Genomic DNA, 20,641 nt, shown 5'->3' with positions numbered 1-20,641 from the left:
GGGTTTACTCTTGTGGCGAGTCGTATCTATTCCGGATTTTTTTCCCAGCGGAAATGAAATACATGAAAGACGAGGATGGGGCGATTTGTCGTAGGAGGAAGCTACATCGCGAGGCGTACCGGTAAACGTCGAGTACGCACAAAAGCCGTTGTCTCGGACTTGCTTCAAAGCATTTCGGTGTTTTTTTTTTATTAGTCAACTAACAACGTTATGGAATTAATTTCTCTCAGGTTCTCGCATTAATGGAAATGAGATAGTACCTCGCGCAAATCCATGTTGCTACTCGTGAAGCTTACGGCTTTCCAGAATTTGCGGATGGTAATGCGCGTAAAATCTTACAACACTATGTGATATTTAACCCATTAACCTTTTTCGTCTCGACGTAACGTTTCTAGAGCGATGATTTCTATCCTCCTGACGACAACTCAACGATTTCAACAAAGAATTCACGCGTACACTTTGAAAATTCTACGAAATTTATAAATTCAGATAAGAATTGTCTAAGAAAAAAAGTTTGTTGGAGTTGAAATGAAATTTTTCAATACGCAACCTACTGATTAAAGTTTTTTCATCAAACTTTGATTTAATGATATAATTCAATAGAAATTGTACGTATTTTTATTAGTCGTTGGTTTTGTTTTGAAGTAAATGAAGACTTGAAATAAATCTTGAAACTTCGTAGAAGATTTGAGAATTAATAGGACTTTTTTTTCGTCGGTATCATAATTTATTGTACTGTTATATTACGAAATGTAAAAGTCAATGCTTACCAAAATATTCAAATCATTCACGATCATATCTTAGCATGTATACATACATACGTAAATATGTATATACGTATAAATCTTTCGAGATAAGACAATCCAACGAAAACTATATTCTCGTGTTAAGTTCGACTATAAAAAATATTTGACCGAATGTAAAATAATGGATCCTTCGGTGACGATCGAGCGGTCAATGGATAGGCGGTCTTATTGCACCGAATGCCAGAACACGAACATGATCGTGGCACAGGAAGAAGGCAGGGGCACATCCGTATCGTGGTCAGAACCCGTGACCCCCCGGCTACCTACACGTATAAACGTCCCGTACTTTCATCCACGCAACACATTCAAAAGCCACGGCTTTACCAAGGATTATCTTCCAGCCCTCCCTTCGTCCTCCCATCGACCAGTGCCTGCCTGCCTGCCTGCCTGCCTCCCTGCCTCCCTGCCTGCCTCCAGTCTTATATTCAGCGTGAAATTTTAGACCGTATCACGGATTAACATACGTATGAATATATTTCTATCTATCCCATATGTATATGTATTCATTTTCCCGAACATTGACTTTTAGTGCAGACAGAGAATATCTACAGGCACTGGTATTCAACATTTTTTCAAACTAAAAATGTTGGTTTAAAGAACATTACAAGTATAGTAAAGGCATGATGTACGTTTTAATGGGACGATCATAGAAGAAGAAGGGTGGGTAGTAGAGATTGACTGGGGTGGTCAATTGGCCGTGTAATGTTGGAAGGGGTTGCTTTTCGGTTAACTCACCCTCGAACGCGTTGGAATGCGTTGACTTTATGAGCGTGTCATCTCCGCGAAATAAGCAGGTTTATTTAATAATACTCGATAATTGTACAGTACTTATGGGATTACGAAATTGAAAGAAAAATAAGACAAAATGGACTACTCACCTGTACTTGATCGTTTTTTGTATTAGCAGCCATCCATGCCTCAACGAACGTGTCCATCGCGCTCTGAAAATCCATTCCCTTCCTTAGAACAAACTCTCAGCGAGCATTCCAGGGCTCGCGAGTCACCGCCATTTATGACAGACACAGCACTCTTCGTTCGTTTGTTTACCTTCGTTTTTTCGATTTTCTTTTATATATGCGTACTCTTTTTTTTTCCTCTCTTTTGTAAAGTCAATAGATCGAGAATGGCAAAGAATCTCTCAAATAATTCACACCATCGTGGGTGGTGGTCATTTAAAAATGTGCACGATGACAATCGCGTTGTCAATGTTTATGAAAACTATCAGCCCTCGTAACGAAGACACGTGCTCTCTAACTCTCTCGGTTGAGAAGAGGAAAGTGGGGCCGAAGAGGGGAGTGTTTAAACGTAACGTAGTACACTGGGGTCCTCGATGAAAACAAAAGTCACTTATCACTCACGAAAAAAAGCCAATGATCATTTATTATCCGAGTCACTCTCTCAATTTGCATACGCTTTTTTGATTCGATGAATAACTTTGATACCAAAATCGAGAAAGTTAATAATCGTGTGCTATTATTAGTTTTCTTCGAATGTCCAAAAATCCTTCGTCGAATACTTCTTCGATGATTAGGAGGATAAAAAAAGAAAGAAAGATGGAAAATAACGAGAGTTAGGTGAAGTCTAAGATAATAAGAAAAAATGAGAAAAGGGGAAAGAGAAAGAGAAAGAGAAAGAGAAAGAAAGAACAGGTAGAGGGCGGTCGAGGACGGACCGTAACAACGACACGTTCGCATCGAACGGCGTTCGAGCCGCGACTGTGCGTGATGAGGCGTCGCGGCGCTGGTTCTGCCCCTACAGCACCCCCTACCCTCCGTCAAGCTCAACCCCACCATCGTCCTCCCGGCGCTACTTTTGCCGCTGCCGCTTCCTTTGCCGCTGCCTTTGCCGCTGCCTTTGCCGCTGTCGTTGACGTTGACCCTCTCTCCCTCTCTCAAATTTTCTTTTGCATTGCCGAGCTTTTTATTCAACCCTTTCCATGATTTTTCGTTAATTTTCTTCTCGACATTTGATAATCTGTTAATCATCTCTGTCTTCCTGCTATCTCCCTTAAAATTCCCCTACTCTCTCGGTCGTTTTACTACTCGGGGGTGTGTCCCGAGAGATAAGGTGCAAGACTACTACTACTCTATTGCACCTGTGCATCTGCAACACTTTCTTCTTAGACCGACTCCACGATCGTCCTAGCTTAGGCGCAACGATCGAGTTTACAATCTCTTCTAAATAATATAATCGATTCTCTGGCGGAAATTTTATTTCAAATGTTATTTAGATAAATGATTCATATTGGAGACTGCTTTGAAAGATATCACACGATTGAGAACTATCAAAAATATCATTGTTACATAAAAATATTATATTAAAGTTAATATCCAAAATGATTCATTACACCGATTGCATAGAAAATTCTAACTCCGAAAGACTATAAATGATTCGTATCAAAGAATCGTGTACGAATTAACGCGCGGCGTTGGGTATTTGGTTAGTGGCTTTTTGACATCGGATTATAATCGGAGACAATTAACCCTTTGCAAATGGGACGGTTCAAAGCTAAGCGTTCCACTGAGCCGAATCGTTTTCGCAATAGTCAATTAAAATTGTCAGCTATATATTTCGGCTTAAGCGCAATTTTCGTTCATAGAAATCCAAGGTATAAAATTCTAGATATATTATCTTAACGCGTACGAGTAACGATTAATGACTAACGAGTATAGTTCGAATATATATTAACTTTGATCCCAGAATCTGTTTCATTCAAATGATGCCAATGTTAGGTTTTAATTATTTCTCGACCATGAACAACTTCTAAGTGTGTTTCCAAAACTATAATATGAATATTTTTTATCGAATCTTCTGAACTCAGCACATATTGTTATTTATCATATTATTCTCACCTTCTACATTTGATGTTTCCGTAATAAGTTTCTTCTTCGTTTTAGGGATTATATAACATTTTGTAAATAATAGTGGACAGAGGTTGTTTGTCATCAGTTGTTTCAGCCAAACGCATATATGAGTTACTCGGCCAAATTGATGGTTTACGCAGAACATATATATGCAACGGTAGTCCGCAAAGGGTTAATTAATGGTATTAAACACATGATGGCATACCAAGCAAGTCAAATCTTTATTATTCCTCGGTCACCATATATATATATATATATATAGGTCTTTATACTACATATAGACATTTATTGATTTTTTGTCATCGTTTCAAAGTCTAATGAAAAATGTATTCTCATTCTCGCTATTCTTTTAGAATATGTATTTATCCCCAAAGGTACAATTGCTAAAACGGATTTACAAAATTGAAGGCTCATTATTATGCATGCGATTTATATGTTAAGCTGTTTTATGTAAAACAAGGTTAAACTTACATATGTATTTAAAACTATATTTGCATTTGTTACAATAGGATTTAAATTTGTAATCATGTATGCTACACATTCAAAAGAATAACATTTTGTAGCGCAATAACATTTATCATTTCCATTAGATTTACGTATGCATACGAGACTATGCGTGTGTGCAGTCCTAAGTTTATTTATTTGTAAATATTTATTTTTCTATACTTTCATATTAACAGTTAAAAATGCAAGGAACAAAGTGATATACCGACGATGACATTGTAGTTTATCATTTCCGGTTTCCGTTGGATAACCGTATCTTAATACGATTTAATATTTAACGTACCGGAAGAGAGGGGAGTCTACGTCATTTTTAATTAAGAATTTATACGAATGAATGATGTTGCATAGGTTTGGATCACAGCAAGGAATGAAGTGAAAGAAAAGTCAATAAAAATGATGTGGTAGAGAAGTATAGATTTATTTGTAGTATCCGAGCAAAGATATATGTTAATCTTATGATTACTGTTTTCGTATTACGTGTTGTATTACATTAATTGTCGTCAATGTTCGCATATACCTACTTTGTTTTCACAAGATTTACCTTTACTTTGGAAATAATGATATGTTTGCAAAAAGCTCTAGCTTTAAACAGATTCGGCCCGACGGATTCACTATTCTTTGAGAGATTTCGTTCAACGTTACAACGTTTTACACTCATCAAATCCGATTTCCGATGGAGAATGTGTACGAAAATGCGCACGACGACGCCCAAATTTAATCGCGCTTATATCGCGATCACGTATGGTCCTATGTTCTCGAAAAGAATATCAAAAAGAAATTTCTATCAGGATAAAAGTATCATTATACATGCCAAACATTAATTGGCAGCATTAAGTTAGCCAAGAAGCTGACATAGATTGCGAAAGTATAAATCTCTCAAAGGAGAAGGCGTCCACGTGCTTTAACGTTGTTCAACGTTCAGGAAGGTGGGTTTTAGATAGAAACTTGGATAAGTTAAGGAAAGGATCGAAGAAGGAAGTTTCAGGGTGGTAGGTAGACTGGTGCTGGTTTCTATGCAGCCATAGCAGCTCGACAAATCCACTCACACTGGCGCGCGCGCTTGCGGATCAGAGTAAAGAGGTGCTGTCGTGGAAGACTACGTGGAAGGCTACGTGGAAGGCTACGTGGAAGCTACGAATAGGAAGAAGAGAATTCTAGCTAGGGGGGAGTTAGAAGGGGTAGAAAAGGTAGGCGACAGTGGGGTAACGATTGCATCCGCGGATGCCTCCGATGCAATCTGTGTGCAAAGCGCTTCGAACTTGCGACTCTCCTACCCAAGTCGCGTGCTAAAGGAGTGGAATGAGGAGAAGGGAATAGGAAGAGGAGAAAGGAATTGCTGGCCAAGCGGGGATAGAAAGGACGACAGAGAGAGAGAGAGAGAGAGAGAGAGAGAGAAAGAGAGAACCGATGGAGGGGGTTTACGTTATCGTGGTGGTAGCCAAAGTGTTTTCCAGGTTCGTCTGGTGGGTGGCAAAGCTACACTCCCTGGGCGTGTACCGATGAGCTTGCAGGCGGAGCTTTCTCGTTACGCCTTCCAGGAACGAGAGATATCTCCTTCTATTTCTCTCCCTCTCTCTTTCTATCCGTCTGTCTGTCTGTCTGGTAAAGCATAGTAAGGTGTTCTCTCTCTGTTTCCTACTATTTGGACTCTCTTTTCTCTTGGAGCTTTTCCAAGGCGGTAGCCGAGCCTTGCCCCTCCCGTCTCACCTACACGAAGGATGGAGAATAACGTAGACATTTGGAAGACCGGTGTCCTATCCGCGCCAACCTTCTCCTCCTCTTTCTCCTCTTTCTCCTCCATCTGTACGTTTGCAGAAAAGAGAGTAGAGAAGGGAGGGAGGGGTGTAGGAAAGGAAGGACTAAGGCGAGGGTAACGTATGCCCGGAGCTAATTTGCTGAAGCTTACCCGGGGAAATTACGAGCATCCCGCGCAATGCATTCGAATATCCTCGTCCGCGAACATCTCCGAGGCTTCCTTCCATTCTCCAATCCGATCGCAGCATCGACGTTTGAGAAAACCAGGAGAAGACTCCACGTACACTGCACTTTCCGCAATGATTTGCATTCGAGAAAGGCATTCTAGCCTTTTAAATCGAAACCGATCATACGATATTTATAACAAACACTTAAGCAAACTATAAGAGTAATATCAAACGCGCATGTACAGGTAAACTAAATTATCATCTATCTAAATGTAGATATGGGGAAAAAAGAAATAGATAATAAAAAGACAGTTGGAAAGCATACTCTGATAATAATAATGATGTTTCTACGAAAGCACCGACGGAATCTGTCGGGCATGTGCTCCTTCTGAAACGTTACAGTACAAATTGAATACCATTTGGCAAATCTTACCGTCGTTCCCGGTGTTAATAAATTCAGCTTTACGACGCCTCGTGGGAGGTTTATGTGCGTGCGTATGTGCGGGCGTAGGTGCGTAGAACCTTACGTAGTACAGAGGGGGGGGAGGGTGCATGCATAAAACCTTTTAAAGAAAAAGCGGTAAAAAGTATCCTACGTTCCTCGCGAGATAGCAATATTTTTGACTACCTACTACTCCACTTCTCTTCATCTCGAAACCGATCCTTTTATCGCTCGATTGAACAGAAGCGCTCGAACGCGAGTACATGCTTGACTACATTCGCGCATCAAATACGCGACCTCTTTCCAAAACGAAACAATCTTTTTTTTTTTTTTTATAATACATATAGCAACATGTATGCATTTGAGTTACCTATGGAAAAAATATGTACATTGAAATTGTTCTGGGAGGAAAAGAAGCTCTCATGGTGGTTCAAACACTCCAAACAAAACGCTTTGATTTCTATCTTGATATGAAACGTTTCCAATAAAAACAACGTATAATATAAATTTCTTAAATGATTAACGAATAAATTGGTCTTTGTATTAAATATTTATCGATCGACAGTTCTCCTACCTGATAGTTCTTTCTCTCTGAAAATCATTTCTCCATCGGATTTCTATTTGATCGTAGTTACCTATGTTTTATCTTGTATACAGTTTGGCTCGACGAACGCGATTGCGAAATTTGATACAGCTTCATTCAATAAATTCACGTCCATGGTTTCTACGATAGCTTTCCGTCGCTAAATTCTAACTCGCGATAGAAGTTTCAGCTAGTATAATCCCTTTGCCAGAGACTCAAAATCTCTTTGAGGATGGCAACGTTTCGTTAAAGTAACAGAGTTGATTAGTATTGAGAGAAGGAGAAAAAGAGATAACGCGATTAGATTCTAAGTCTCATATGTCATTGAACATTTAGACGCAATTTATGTTTTGTAACGTTATTTTAACCATTTTTTCTTGCCAAATTTATCGTTATATATTTACATATAAAATCAAAGATATATACTTTCACACGTTAGAATATAATATAATAATACCGGAGCTCACTAATGGTATAGGAATCTATAAGAATCTCTTCAAATAAATAACCGTAACAGAAAAGTAAACGTTAGCAAAAAGCTTTTCTACCCAAAGAAGAATCAGAATAAAAGCATACTCGAGAGTTCATTAACACGAAATGTCTATTTAATTTATGCACCTATCTGGTTTAGATTTCTATCTTCTTTCGATCTTTCTCATCATTTTGCACCTCTTATCGATTTAACCGGCTTCATGTTTCTAAACTCGTATGCAGCAGAGTCGACCAAGCAACTCGATTTCAAAGGCAAATGCTACAAAGAGGGATAGAGAAGGAAAGAGAGAGAGAGAGAGAGAGAGAGAGACGCTATAATATTTGGATTAGTAACTTTCTCTCAATTAGAAAGGACGAACCAAAGCATATCGTCTGCCCTACGGATTTCATTTCGCAAAGCATCCATGATGAACACACACGGAACATCTCACGTCAAAGTTGTGAGAAAGCATAGGACCGATTTCAAAGGCAAGATGAGGTTTTGTAATTTGGATTAGGACCTTCTTCCTCTCTCTCTCTCTCTCTCTTTATTGCTTTACTCGATATGAGAAACTCTTCGTTCTATATCATATGCGACACATCCCTGATAAACCTTACTCCTAATTTCCTTTCGTATGTGCTATGATCGGGGGGATGTGTGTACTTGCCAGGCCTATATGGCCTATATGGCCTATATGGCAAACTATGACAAGCTGCTTAAACGATCGTCACGAAGAGGATACTACTGGAAACTAGAATGGATTAAACATTAAGCGATATTCAACGTGTTCGTCAGATTTGCTATGTATTACGACCGAGTATTTAGTAATTTAGGATGAAAGGGCTAATTCATGATCGATGACAAGGAATGAATCCTTCAACTAAATCTACTCCATACATACATATCATGTTTTATTGGTAAAATTAACGTGGTAATCGATAAGATACCTTTAAAATACCTATAACTCGTTAAATTATCGCGTTATACTCGTTTCTCGTTAAATAAATATCTTGAAGAGATACACCCGACCTCCTCTCTTGGTGCTCGTTGCACGCATAATACGAATTCGTTGAAGATAAGATGTCTGGAAGCTTCCAACAGGCGTGTTCTCTTACAACAACTTCTTGCTTCCTCTGTAACGTCCACTTGTGAGAGCACCCATCCCTTTGCTTTTCTAGAAAGAGAAAGAGAGAGAGTAAGAGAAGGAACACGTGGACGTAAGATGTAGTACGAAGCCAGCCTCGGATACGTTATATATCAAGTGGAAAAGTTTCGAGCATAGATAACCTACTTGAGGAGTTAGCCCGCGTACATGCAAATTTCTGAATTATTATGCCGTGCCGGGAACATTATGCGAGCACACCCCTTTTGCTGGCCGCCTATGCCAACTACCCCCTTCTTCTCGTCTTTCCCTTCCCACCCTCTTCTTTTTCTTCTTCTTCTTCTTCTTCTTCTTCTTGTTCTTCTTGTTCGGTATCTTCGAATGAACGCCACTTTATTTTCTACGAAGCACATTTTTTGATTCGTCATTCGATAAATCTGATCGATTAAAAGTTCGTCAAGTTTTACAAATGATTCGAGTATAATATAAATATGAAAAAGTATAAGGAAGAATAAAGTGTTGTCGTAGGCATATCTATCTGACGTATGAAAAAATATAAGAAAGAGCAAGGTGAAAGAAAATGCAAGACTTTCTTGGAACTAATTGCGCTAATTGTACCCCGGGCAATATCAGGCGGTAATTAAGGTAGCGATGGCTAATTAAGTTGGGAGCGGAGACATCCGTCCGAGCACTAGCTCTCTTCCACCCCTTTCAGCCTCGTGTAGAGCGCTCTTTCTCGCTCGGTCGATTCGCGACAGGACACAAAGCTGCGGACTAACTGAATTTTCTTGAGCAGCCAGGCTGCGTCCATCAAAGATCCTGCTGGTAGAAGGCCTTCTAAGGGTTCCCCTGGAATGCCATAACCTGCTTGCATCCTTTCGCTACTCTCTCTCTCTCCTAGGCAGGGCCGTCAACTCTATTCGATATCGTCTCTTGACAATATTAAATGATCGCTTATTCCTAAGAGTAACATCAAGAATCTTCTCTTTCAAACTATTTCAATTTTTTCATCTTAGGATACTCTGTTAGATTTATTTAATGATTAGTTTTTATTTGAAATATCCTCTCTTTTGTAGTTTCTACTTTGAACAATTTTCATGGCATACGACAAAATAAAAGATTTTCCTATACAATTTGGCGTTGTAATAAAATTATGTGTGACCTATCGGTTCATCAATTTTTATTGACAATTCCTTTGTCGAGCTTTTAATGAAACATGAAAATTTCTAGCTGGACGCTCACCTTCATATCGATGAAACCGCTCGATAACGCGATTAGCTTGCACGGTATATTAAATGTTGTTACGCGAAAGAGAAAAACTCAAAATGAGTGTTTCTAAAAGCATCGCGTAAAAGTATCTACTAATTAAAACGTATGTATATGCGTTAAATATAAGAGAAAAAGGTATATAGGGTCGGCCCTGAGTATCCACGAGCTATAGCTGAACGCATCTAGTCTGTATACTGGGTGTACGCGATAAGTAATTCACTTAGAGCACTATTGAGTTAACCCTTGCTTCTGCCATGGCTCCATTTAGCCTCTGAAACCCCCCTGTTCCGGGGTACTTCTGCCGACCCGCGTTCTCTCTTCTCCAGCCCTTCGCGTTCTTCCATCTTCTCTTGCACCCTATCCAAAGTCGAGACTTCGTCTTCCTCTTCCTCTTCCTCTTCCTCCTCCTCCTCCTCCTCCTCCTCCTCCTCCTCCTCCTTTAAACATTTCTTCAATTGTCTTCGATTGTCTTCGATTCAATTTGGATCATCATTTGCAAAAAAAAAAAAAAAAGAAATTACAATTAATAACGAATGGAGCAAAATGAGATGAAAGTCATGAAGAAAAAAGGAAGCGTAAAGTTTTGTTGACTTTTTTCCAATCGAAAGTTCTGCAGCTCGGTTTCTTGAGTTTCCTTTGGGATCGTGACAAGGAGAACATCGATAATTAGTATCCGTTTAATTAAAGAGAAAGACGCTACATATTCAGGGCGTAGCAAAAATCGAAAGATAAAGAAGGATAAATAGAGAGATAGGAAAGGAAACATCAAGTCTAAAGAGAAAAGGACGACGCTGCGAAGGGGCAAAAGGCCAGGTGGTCATTATATTGCGGATAGGTAAGTATCTACCTCGTTGAAACGTCGGTGTAAGACCACTTAGGGCAAGGGTTCGTCGTCTCTTTGGGAAAGCTTATGGTGGGCCCTCAAAGTGGCCATTACCAGCCGATGGTTGGCTCGTGGATGGTCATCAGAAATCGACGAGCATCAACAGCCTTCTCCTCTTTACCACCCATTCGGTTCTCTATCTCTTTTCATCTAGGTTGAGAGCTTTCATTTCGTTTTAACGTTCTCTCTCTCTCTCTCTCTCTCTCTCTCTCTCTCTCTCTCTTTCTCTCTCCCTCTCTCTTTCTCTATTTCGCTACAGATTCTCGGAGAACTTGTCCAATTAGGTGTATCAAGAGAGATATAGAATCATTTTCGCGGTTCGTAGCGGTTGCTTTAGCAAGGTAACCGACCATCTTGACGATATCATGCATCGCTTTTCTTTTTCTCAATAAGGAAGATAAACTGAATTTATTTCTACGTTCTTTATATATCTGTATATTTATTATCTATGTTTGTGTACATAGAAAATAAGAAGCAGAAGAAGAAGAAGAAGGTTCTACACGGCTGAAGAGGGACACGTTTAAAGAATAAAGTATCTAATGCGAAAGAAAGGTCCCCGAAGCCGCCGTTTGAAAGCGAAGCATTGTCTTCTTAAGCCTGGCATTCAGTGGCCTCTCTCTCTCTCTCTCTCTCTCTCTCTCTCTCTTTCTGTCTCTTTTTACAGTATAAATTGCAAAGGTAGGATAGGAAGACCGGGGCACGTTGGAGGGAGAAATAAGAAATTAAGAGAGAGTCTTAAGAGAGAATAAAGCTAAGAATTAAGGTAGCTGGGAGGGTATAGGGGGTGGAAAGGAGGATGGGTGGAAAAAGAGAAGGAAAGAGAAAAGAGAAAACGGAATGAACTGAAACCACCGAGTGCGCTCGCTTTGGGGCTTAAGTCCTCCGAGGGATTCTTACTCGCGCGTCATTTAACAAAACAATTAGAAGTTAACCCCTTCTTTTTCTTCTGCTTCTTCTTCTTCTTACTATCTTCGTTTCATCCGCTGCATCTTTTCTTTTGGAAAGCGCTCTTACCAAAATCGAGAACAGATATTATTGTTCGTCCTACGAGGTTTATCCAATTCTTTCAACGAAATTTGTTCAAACATTAATTATAGTTGAAATGTGTTTCGTAACTTTGTGTATCGATTCCTTATTACAACTTGCGGTTAGATATACGTGCTATTTATGATTGATCGATTCCCTTAACGATGAAAGAAAAATAGAGTCTGGAACTCGAAGGAAGAAAAAAGAAAAACGTAATAATAAATGAAAAAGGAAAAGGACCACCTTTCTTTTTCCATTTGATGCAAAAAAAAGTTGGTCGTCTTCGAGTCGTCTCCGTGAATTTCGTCTTTCACGGAGATAAATAAAAGTAAAGCGCAAAGTAAAGACATCCTCATTTGAGTGACTCTGTGAGGGGAAGAGAGAGAGGAAGAGAGAGAGAGAGGGTGGGAGAACGCTTCGTTTGGTCCTATCGATACAGACCGCGTCAAACACCTCCCCCAACCCCAACCCCAACCCCAACCCCAACCCTTCGACTTTCCTCTCCACTATAAACTCCAAACTCTCAGCGAGCTTCTCAGCCCTCCCATACCCGTTCCATCAAACGATATCGAAGACACAGAATAAATATGCGATCTTTTTCCATTGGCAAGCACCATTGGCAAGGAGAAACGCTTATAATCCTCAAACGAAGACGAGACGACGACGACGACGACGACGACGACGACGACGACGACGGCAGGGCAGGGGTATTAGGGTTGGGAAAATTGAGCGAAAAGATTTCTACCAATTATCGATGGGCGCGCGTCTTTTGATCTGCCGTGCGCGCATATGTTGATTTTTAAAACTCTTATTTCTATTTGAAAAAATCGTCGAGGAAATCTTCACTGCCAACCATCCAGCATCACCGTTTCTTTCAATCGCGAGGAACAAATATATCGTAGCGAAATGTCTTACTTGCATATTATTGTTTTCCCCTTTTTTTTCTTTTAGTGTTTCTTTTAACATAGAAATTCTATACCCTAAGCTTTCTTTTCTTCAGATAAGTTTCAAGTATTTCCTTAATCGGACTACTATAGTAAATGGTTACTGAAATTTAATTATTTTAAAATAGCTCGCGAAGATCGAGAGAAAAGCCATTAGTGTCGGTTGGACCGAACGCAAAGAGAGAGATGATAGAGATTTTATTCAACATAGGACGATTCATCAAGATCTGCTATTCATAAAAGACTTCTAATCCTTAGTCTCGCTGATATTTCGTTCATCGACTCGTTGATAGGCAAGAGAAACAGGAAAGTGCTTGTGTGTGTTGAGTGGGCATTGTAATGTTAAGCTCTCGTTCTTCACTCTCTTCGCGGTCTTCTTATTGCAACCTCCGTTATCGCGTTGGAACTTCTTTTCTAAGAGAAACCTTACTTATTTTATATTTTCCTTTTAAAGCAGCTTCAAAACAATACCGGTATCGTAAACTATTATATCGGATAGGAACAATAATCTTTGCGTCAAATTCTCCTTAGGCATTGCAACTTCAACGACATCCGATTGGAAACTAGAAAATTGATACAAATGATATTCCAAATGATTCCATCAGATGATCCATTCCGAAGTTGGTTTTTTTTATTTTTTATTTTCTCTTTTAATTATCCTGATGGAAAGGTCAACAGTCCTCGAACGAATCGCTTTCGGACGAAGCGTGTTCCATATTCGAACATGTTCGTATTGTAAAGGGTGGTAGAGGTCAACGTTGAGTGGGTGGAAAACTCGCGACGAAAATCGACGGTCGACGGTTTTTCCAACTCGGGCAGCGTCCATCCGGTCGTTTGGTGTGTAGATTAATTCCGTCCACGAGTGTTAGCCCAACACTCGAGATTCAGCCGAGGTGAAGCATCCTCGACGTACTCTATTAACAGTTTAAAGCGTATTATAACCGCGAGCGTGCGCACACCCCGTCCGTTTGACCGCAGTCGCAGTTCGGGTCGAAATCGACTCGAATAAGCTGTCCCTCTACAAATTCCATTCGACACGAGCATGCCTTAGTATCTTTATTCATTTTATTGAAATGGAATTACTCTCCAACTAATTGTAAGCATTGAATAATCATTATTTTTCTGATCATTAAAACAATGACTCTAAATAAAAGGAGGAAACTTTTTACGAGTTCTGATAATACAAGTATCAAAGGTCTGTACATGCAAAGAAAGAAAAGAAAGGGTTAAGAAGCTAGCGAAGAAAATAAAAGAATCCTACCCAGCGTCTTTTTCGGTGGAAATAAAACTGTTGTATCTACTAATAAAGGCGGAGTCTTACTTTTAAAAGCGCACACCGCCGACTCACTTCTTCTTCTTCTCTCTCTCTCTCTCTCTCTCTCTCTCTTTCTGTTCTACGTTAAAATAGGAGGGATTAGTTCCTATGGTAGCGTCGGAGCTTAAGCATTGATGAGGTTTTTAAATGGGTTCTCCTTTGACGATGGTAAAAGAAAGACAGAGAAATGAAAAGAGAGAAAGATAGGAAAACCGTAGTAAAAGGGGTGGGAATGGGAAAGAGGGAAGACGGTGGTCGCGATAAGGGGTGGAACCTTTCTCTCCAAGAACCAAGAGTACAGAGAAAAAAAAGTATACGAGTAGAGAAGCGTAGGCGGGGGTGGACGATATTTACCAAGAGATTAAAAAATCGAGGGAAAAATTAAGTGTTACGGGGGCACGCCCTCGTCCAGGACTTAATTCTACGTAATCCTTTGCTAAGATCGTCTCGAACCTCGCTACCTCCACGTCGACCCAGCCAAGCGAGCGAGCTTTCCGCCCTGATTCTCAACCCACCCTCCCACTTCTGATCCTAGCTTTCTCTCTACGTCAATCGTCTTTTTCTATATCGTACGTTAATCGCCAAAGATTACAACTCCTGAGAAGAAGGTAGAGAAGAATTTTCTTAAGTTCATTCAACTCGAACGAGGGTAGCAGTCATTGTTCGTATAATATTTCTTATTAAATGGATTACTTTGTTCTCGTCGTCGTATAACTTGAAAGATTTTTACTCCTTGTCCGATTGACGTTAAAAATAATAATAATAATAATAATAATAATAATAATAATAATAATAATAACGAAGCCCAATTACATGAGACCAAGTCGCGATATGTTGGCGGTACAAATATTTAGAGGGTGGCCCGGATGGTGACCATAGAACGATGTTATTAGTAAATTAACTGACATCAAAGAAAATGCGAGCGACGGTCACTTACTCCGCTAATGGAAAGCCCTGCATCCTCGATACGCGAGAGAGAAAGAGAAGGTGAGTGAAAGAGATATATATGTGTATCCCTATCGTCGTTCACTATCCCCACTTTCTATAGCATTCGTACGCGAATGCTATCAGCCATATTCAATCCACTTGGCGAGAAATCCACCTAGAATTTTTCCTCTACTAACTTCAGAGATTTTTTAAATTCTAATAAATATTAATAATTAAACTTTTAATCCTTCCACTTATTTTCTTTTCTTTGTCTCCAAAATCTTCCCTTTTAATAAAACAAAGGGAACACTGATACCTTGGAAAGAAGAAACTGAAAGAAAGATCTTCTCATCGGAAAAGCAGCAACGCATTTATTATCTTCTTTATCAGTCAACGAACGAGTGCGTCATCTTGAAGATATTTCATCCTGAATAGAAAGAGATGATGCATGATAGCGGTACGAGAGCAACATTCGTAGCTATCAAGCTTCTTTTTCTTCTTCGAACTCCGTTACTCAGAGTCTTAAGGGTGATTTTTTGTACCCTCCGGCGGCGGTGGCCTCGCCGGACTAAATTTCGCGCGTTAAGCCTACGGTGTAATCCCACCCTTAATATTCAAAAACGTGATCGCCTTGCCAAGCGACTCCGAGTTTGAGCGTGATCGTTGTCCTCTGGAGTGAGGATGGAGGCGGTCTAGGTGAAAGAGAGGTTGGGAAGCTTTTCATATGCTAATTAGCATTCGTCATTTTCTTATGGCACCGACTTAAGTATGCTTAAGCACGCTAACTCCTTCCCAACTCCCACTTTCTTTCCCTTTACCTCTCTATCCCCGTGTTTCTTCATTTTTTTCTGAGACATTGACCGAAGAAATTGCTCGCCTCTCGATTCATCCCCGACACCTCTAAGAAAAATGAACGAGGAAAGGTCCACGAATCTCGCTAAAATCTTCACCAAAGTCTCTCTCGTCGTCTCTTATTTCCATCTCATTTGACAAGATAGGCCTTCCATCCATTTTTTCACGGTTATCGATTAATTTTGGTCTCACAGAGCGCTCAGTTTCGATCTATTCGTCGTACGTACGAGTAACAAGAACGTTCTTCCTATCATAGCACACACATATAGTACATTCGGCCTTTATCGAAAGATATCTCAACTGCGTATCTGTAATGAGATAACGTGCGCGTTAGTTGAGCCAAAGTGCCGCACCTTCGAGTTCTCTCGTTAGTCTTTCCTAACTGTGCTTCGTGAAAAAAACTTCAACAAAATCCTACGAGGATACCCACAAAATAATTGAAAAATCAAATTTATTGATATTACATCATGTGACCACAACGAGAGAGAGAGAGAGAGAGACCAGTGTTGCTCTGATTAATAGAATTTTTTTGTTGGACGTTGGATAAGTCACAAAACAGGTATTTAATAACAAAACGATTAGGTTCTTCTAGAAAAATACTTAACATTTTTGTTTAACCGATCGCAAAATTCATAGCGTTTTAATTTGCCACTAGAAATAAGTATTTCAAGAGAAAATAATTAATTAACTCTTGAGTGATTCACGATGACTCATCAGTAGCATATTTTTCACCTACACGTGTGATTTGTTTAATGAAACTCTTATTTATAATTTTTTTGTTTAAGAAAATCTTCTTTTTAAATAATGACCATTCATCTTCAAGAAGTTGTAAGATCTGAAGTGGAAGGTGGTCTGTCAGGGCCAGCTAATCCAATACCCAGTCAATCGATGGATTGTGGATGTAGACAATTTCCTTGTCCAAAATTAGCAAAATTCGCAACGAGATGTACGTTCGTTGGATTAATCTGTTGGGTCGGCCTTCTTCAAGCTGCTTCATCGGCATATTTTTATATTATTGGCTCTACGATAGCCAGGAGATTTCAATTTGATCCTTACTTAATTGGTACGTGATGCTGATTTGCACAAATCAATGTGAACAATTATTTGAACAAGTACTTGTTTCATTGCAGATTGGATTTTGGTCGTGTCGGAATTAACACCCTTTTTTCTTGGTGTTGTCGTTGCATATTGGGGTGACAAAATTCATAGGGCCTCGTGGATAGGTGCTCTGGTATTATTACAATGTGCTGGCTATGTGATATTGGTAATACCACATTTAACTCATAAAGTTAGAGTTATCGAAGAAACCTTTAACGTCACTCATATGTCTCTATACGCAGGTGATTTTTGTTAATTCAATTATACAAATATAAATCAAATGTAAAATACATTTCATGTGTGAATTCTAGTGGAATTGACGAATCTGTAACTTCTTTTTAGACGATAGTCCAGAATTATGCTCGTCCAGTGCTTCCAGAATAATAATAGAAGAGGATGATAACACCTGCTATTTCACACTCGCAGTTTTATGTTGCGTACAAGTTCTGATAGGCATGGCTAATATAGCCTACTATGCGCTCGGCATATCCTATCTTGATGACAATACCAAAAAACAACATGTAGCAGGATTTTTCGGAATAATTATTGCAGTGAAAATCATCGGTGTACTTTTGGGATACGTTCTAGCTTGGGGTTGTCTGCGGTAATTAAATAAATAGAGAATATTTTGATTAGACAGCCTTGTAAATATTCAAAGTATTTCTTTACCCAGGATAGACGCGGAAAATTTGAAAGTGGTGGAGTCTTATCAAGAACAAATAGGTGCTTGGTGGCTCGGTTTTCCTATTCTTGCAGCAGCCATGACAATTCCTGGTCTCTTACTCTCATGGTTTCCTAGAAGATTACCTTCCGAGGTAAAACTATTATGAAACATGCAATAGTTATAAAAATAAAACATGTACTTATTTGATAGGTAGTGGAACAGGCAGCTGCTTCGATCCTCGATCGAGCAGGTACGCTAACTTTGCGTCGTTTAAGATCAGTCGATCATAAAATCGGTACTCCAAATTTTTGTGCGATGCTCGGAAGGCTGATGACTAACAAATTACTGATATGCAACATTCTCGCATCGGCCTTTTGCGCCACTGCTCTCTTAAACCTCATGACACACGAGAATATCATTTTGGAATCCAGATATCACATACCTAAACCAACGGGAATGTTGCTCGGATTTGGAGATCCTTTACATTCCAGATTGATCTTGAATTTATTAAAACCAATTTTGATTGGACTGATCATAGTTATTTGTGGATTGATATTGTCCAAAGCTAAACCTCGAGCGACGTTCATAGCTGGTTACAGCTTCATTGCAACGGTCTTAGCAACTGTCATAATATTTGCTTTGGTCTTTACATATTGCGATTCACCATCAGTCGTTGAGCTGAATAAAGGATCGTAAGTATGCGTACTTTAATCCTATCTAATTAGCATATGTTTTAACACGATATTTCATTCTTCTGCAAGAATCCATTTGTTGCAATATTGCAACAAAGATTGCCGTTGCTCGAAGGATGCAGATTTTCGTCCAGTCTGCGATACCAGAGGCAGGTACACATTTTATACACCTTGTCACGCTGGATGCACTTCCGTAGAATATATAGACAATATTAAGATCTACAGTGACTGCAGTTGTGTTCAAGAAATAACGGGAAACTTGGACGCCAAGGAAGGTCCTTGTGGCTCGTCCAGTTGTCAAATTGGATGGCTAGCTTTTGAAGTATAGCATTTCATTATTATTTCACAAATGCAACTAATTTGTTTATTAAAAACAAAATGATTCTATTTCAGTTTGGTACTTTGCTTGCTTACGCTTTGGTCGCATCTACTTTCGTTGGAGATTTATTGATCAATCTCAGATCGGTTTATCGACAAGATAAAGCGAGTAGCATAGGATTCTGGATGATGTGGGTTGCGTTTTTCGTCAATGTACCTGGTAAAATTCTTTATCAAACGATCGCGAATATAACGTGTATAAATTGGGGTGCTAAAGGGACCATATGCCATTTTCATGAGAGTCCAAAGCTTGGAAACTATATATTCTTTTTGACGACTTTATTACTGGCTATCTGTATTATTTTTAAGATTTTAGTATGGATTTTCTGTAAAAATTTAATGATATATGGTAGGCCGATTAACGAAAACGAAAAGAACACGACTCAGTCGCAGGAATTGATGCCAATGCAACCTTCGATAAATTCCAATGAAAACGAGACCGTGCCCAAATCTGATAACAATGGTGACTAGAAAAAGAAAATATATATTTTTAGTTTACAATGTTTATCGGTATAGTTTAATAATTATCTGTGATTATTCAGGTGTCGTTCCAACATCAGAAGAAATATCAAAAACTACAGAAACAGACGCATTACAACTTACGACTGAGTCTAAGACAAAAGTAGAAGATAATGTAGAAGAAGAAGGAGAATTAAAACGTCCTTTAATATACGGTCCTTTAGGTCCAGGAGATCGACGAGGGACTAGCAACGACAAAGTACTTCAACGGGATCCTCCTAGAAAGCAAATGGTTCTCGAAACGGAAGACGAATTGGATAGTTCCAGTGACGAAAGTAAAAAGGATTCTAGCCCTAAGGTTGCCTATAAACCATTAGAACTTGATTCGGACGTTGAAAGCGATCTTGGAAGTGTAGCGGCAAGATCAAGAAAACGGGTGGTTAGTAAGGATTATGATGAATTCACGGAGAGATCGAACTCGTCTATGAGCTCGAAAAGACGAGGAGAATTTCCAAATCCAGACGAATATGGGGATCCAAGATCGTTAAGAAACATTTTAAAAAAGGATTGGAGATCTTACGAAGATGGATCATCGAAAACAAGTAGCTTTGAGTATTCCAAGGCGGGCCCTTTGAAAAAAGGGGACTTTAATGAAATTGGTATTCCAATAGTCGAATATTATCCTTCGAGTGCTAACAACTCTATTGGACCAAACTCTCCGTTCTTGAAAGACGTGAAATCATTGATAAACCAATACGAAAAGAACTCTAGCCAAGAACAATTGGAGGATGATCGAGCATCTATCAGATCGGCTGGCAAAACTGGGGTTCCTCTCGTAGCTATGACACAACCAAGACTTTCTTCCGGACAAGCTTCTTCAGGATTTGGCAGTTTGAGGGAAAGCTCCTCCGATCCTCGAGGAACTCCCAGTCCAAAGAACTCTTCTATCAAGGGTAGCAAAGGGACACTCTGTACTGATTTGTGAATTATTTATGTTCCGTAAAACCACAACCACAACCACCACTCCAACCCCCTTCCATCCATCCGCGCACACATAGACAAGCACACGGACTGGAATTATCTTCGATCTCTATTGAACTATTCTCTCGTAGAAGATGTCCTTACTTTCGTTGCTTACGATCACCAAGTCGTAAATTATTATTTTATATTTTATATTTATTGTTCAATTAAAATTGATTATATTGTAAATGAATGTGAGTTTTAACCTTGTTTCATTTAATCTTGTTTCGCAATAAAAAATGTTGACGATTTATATTTAAGGAAATATTTGGAAACGTTAGGAAAGGATCAGGATGTCGCGCCTTTCATCATAAAACATTGAATTATTTTTAAAACTAATCTAGTTTTCATCGATTACCAACGTAATTCTTTGATAAAAATAATCCATTTTGACAATAGTTATTTGTATAATCACATAG

General features: G+C 39.2%; 2 protein-coding genes across 3 annotated transcripts in view; one reads left to right on the top strand and one right to left on the bottom strand.

The window, feature by feature from the left end:
* Window positions 1-2,662, bottom strand: part of dve (SATB1_N and homeodomain domain-containing protein dve) — a 37,059-nt gene extending 34,397 nt beyond the window's left edge. Inside the window, exon 1 of the mRNA XM_015333088.2 lies at window positions 1,685-2,662. Within this exon, the coding sequence (XP_015188574.1) occupies window positions 1,685-1,759 (75 nt within the window). The 5' untranslated portion in view covers window positions 1,760-2,662. The remainder of the gene's footprint in view (window positions 1-1,684) is intronic.
* A 1,129-nt stretch (window positions 2,663-3,791) lies between these two features.
* Window positions 3,792-20,411, top strand: LOC107072830 (solute carrier organic anion transporter family member 2A1). Of its 2 annotated transcripts, XM_089176437.1 has the most exons (9): window positions 3,792-16,470; window positions 16,697-16,974; window positions 17,042-17,251; window positions 17,352-17,613; window positions 17,683-17,824; window positions 17,884-18,365; window positions 18,435-18,687; window positions 18,759-19,206; window positions 19,286-20,411. In XM_089176437.1, exons 2-9 carry the CDS (start codon window positions 16,716-16,718, stop codon window positions 20,185-20,187), a joined length of 2,958 nt encoding a protein of 985 aa, XP_089032563.1. In that variant the 5' UTR covers window positions 3,792-16,470; window positions 16,697-16,715; the 3' UTR covers window positions 20,188-20,411. The 2 variants fall into 2 exon arrangements, with proteins under 2 accessions (XP_089032563.1, XP_089032562.1); XM_089176436.1 differs by having other exon boundaries at window positions 3,792-16,974.
* Window positions 20,412-20,641: the final 230 nt, after the last annotated feature.

The sequence above is a fragment of the Polistes dominula genome, unplaced genomic scaffold (assembly GCF_049000335.1).
Source record: "Polistes dominula isolate Pdom_NZ unplaced genomic scaffold, Pdom_raw_medaka contig_25, whole genome shotgun sequence".
Lineage (NCBI taxonomy): Eukaryota > Metazoa > Arthropoda > Insecta > Hymenoptera > Vespidae > Polistes > Polistes dominula.
Note: the sequence above shows the minus strand (reverse complement) of the source record. Positions and strands in the feature narration are given on the sequence as shown.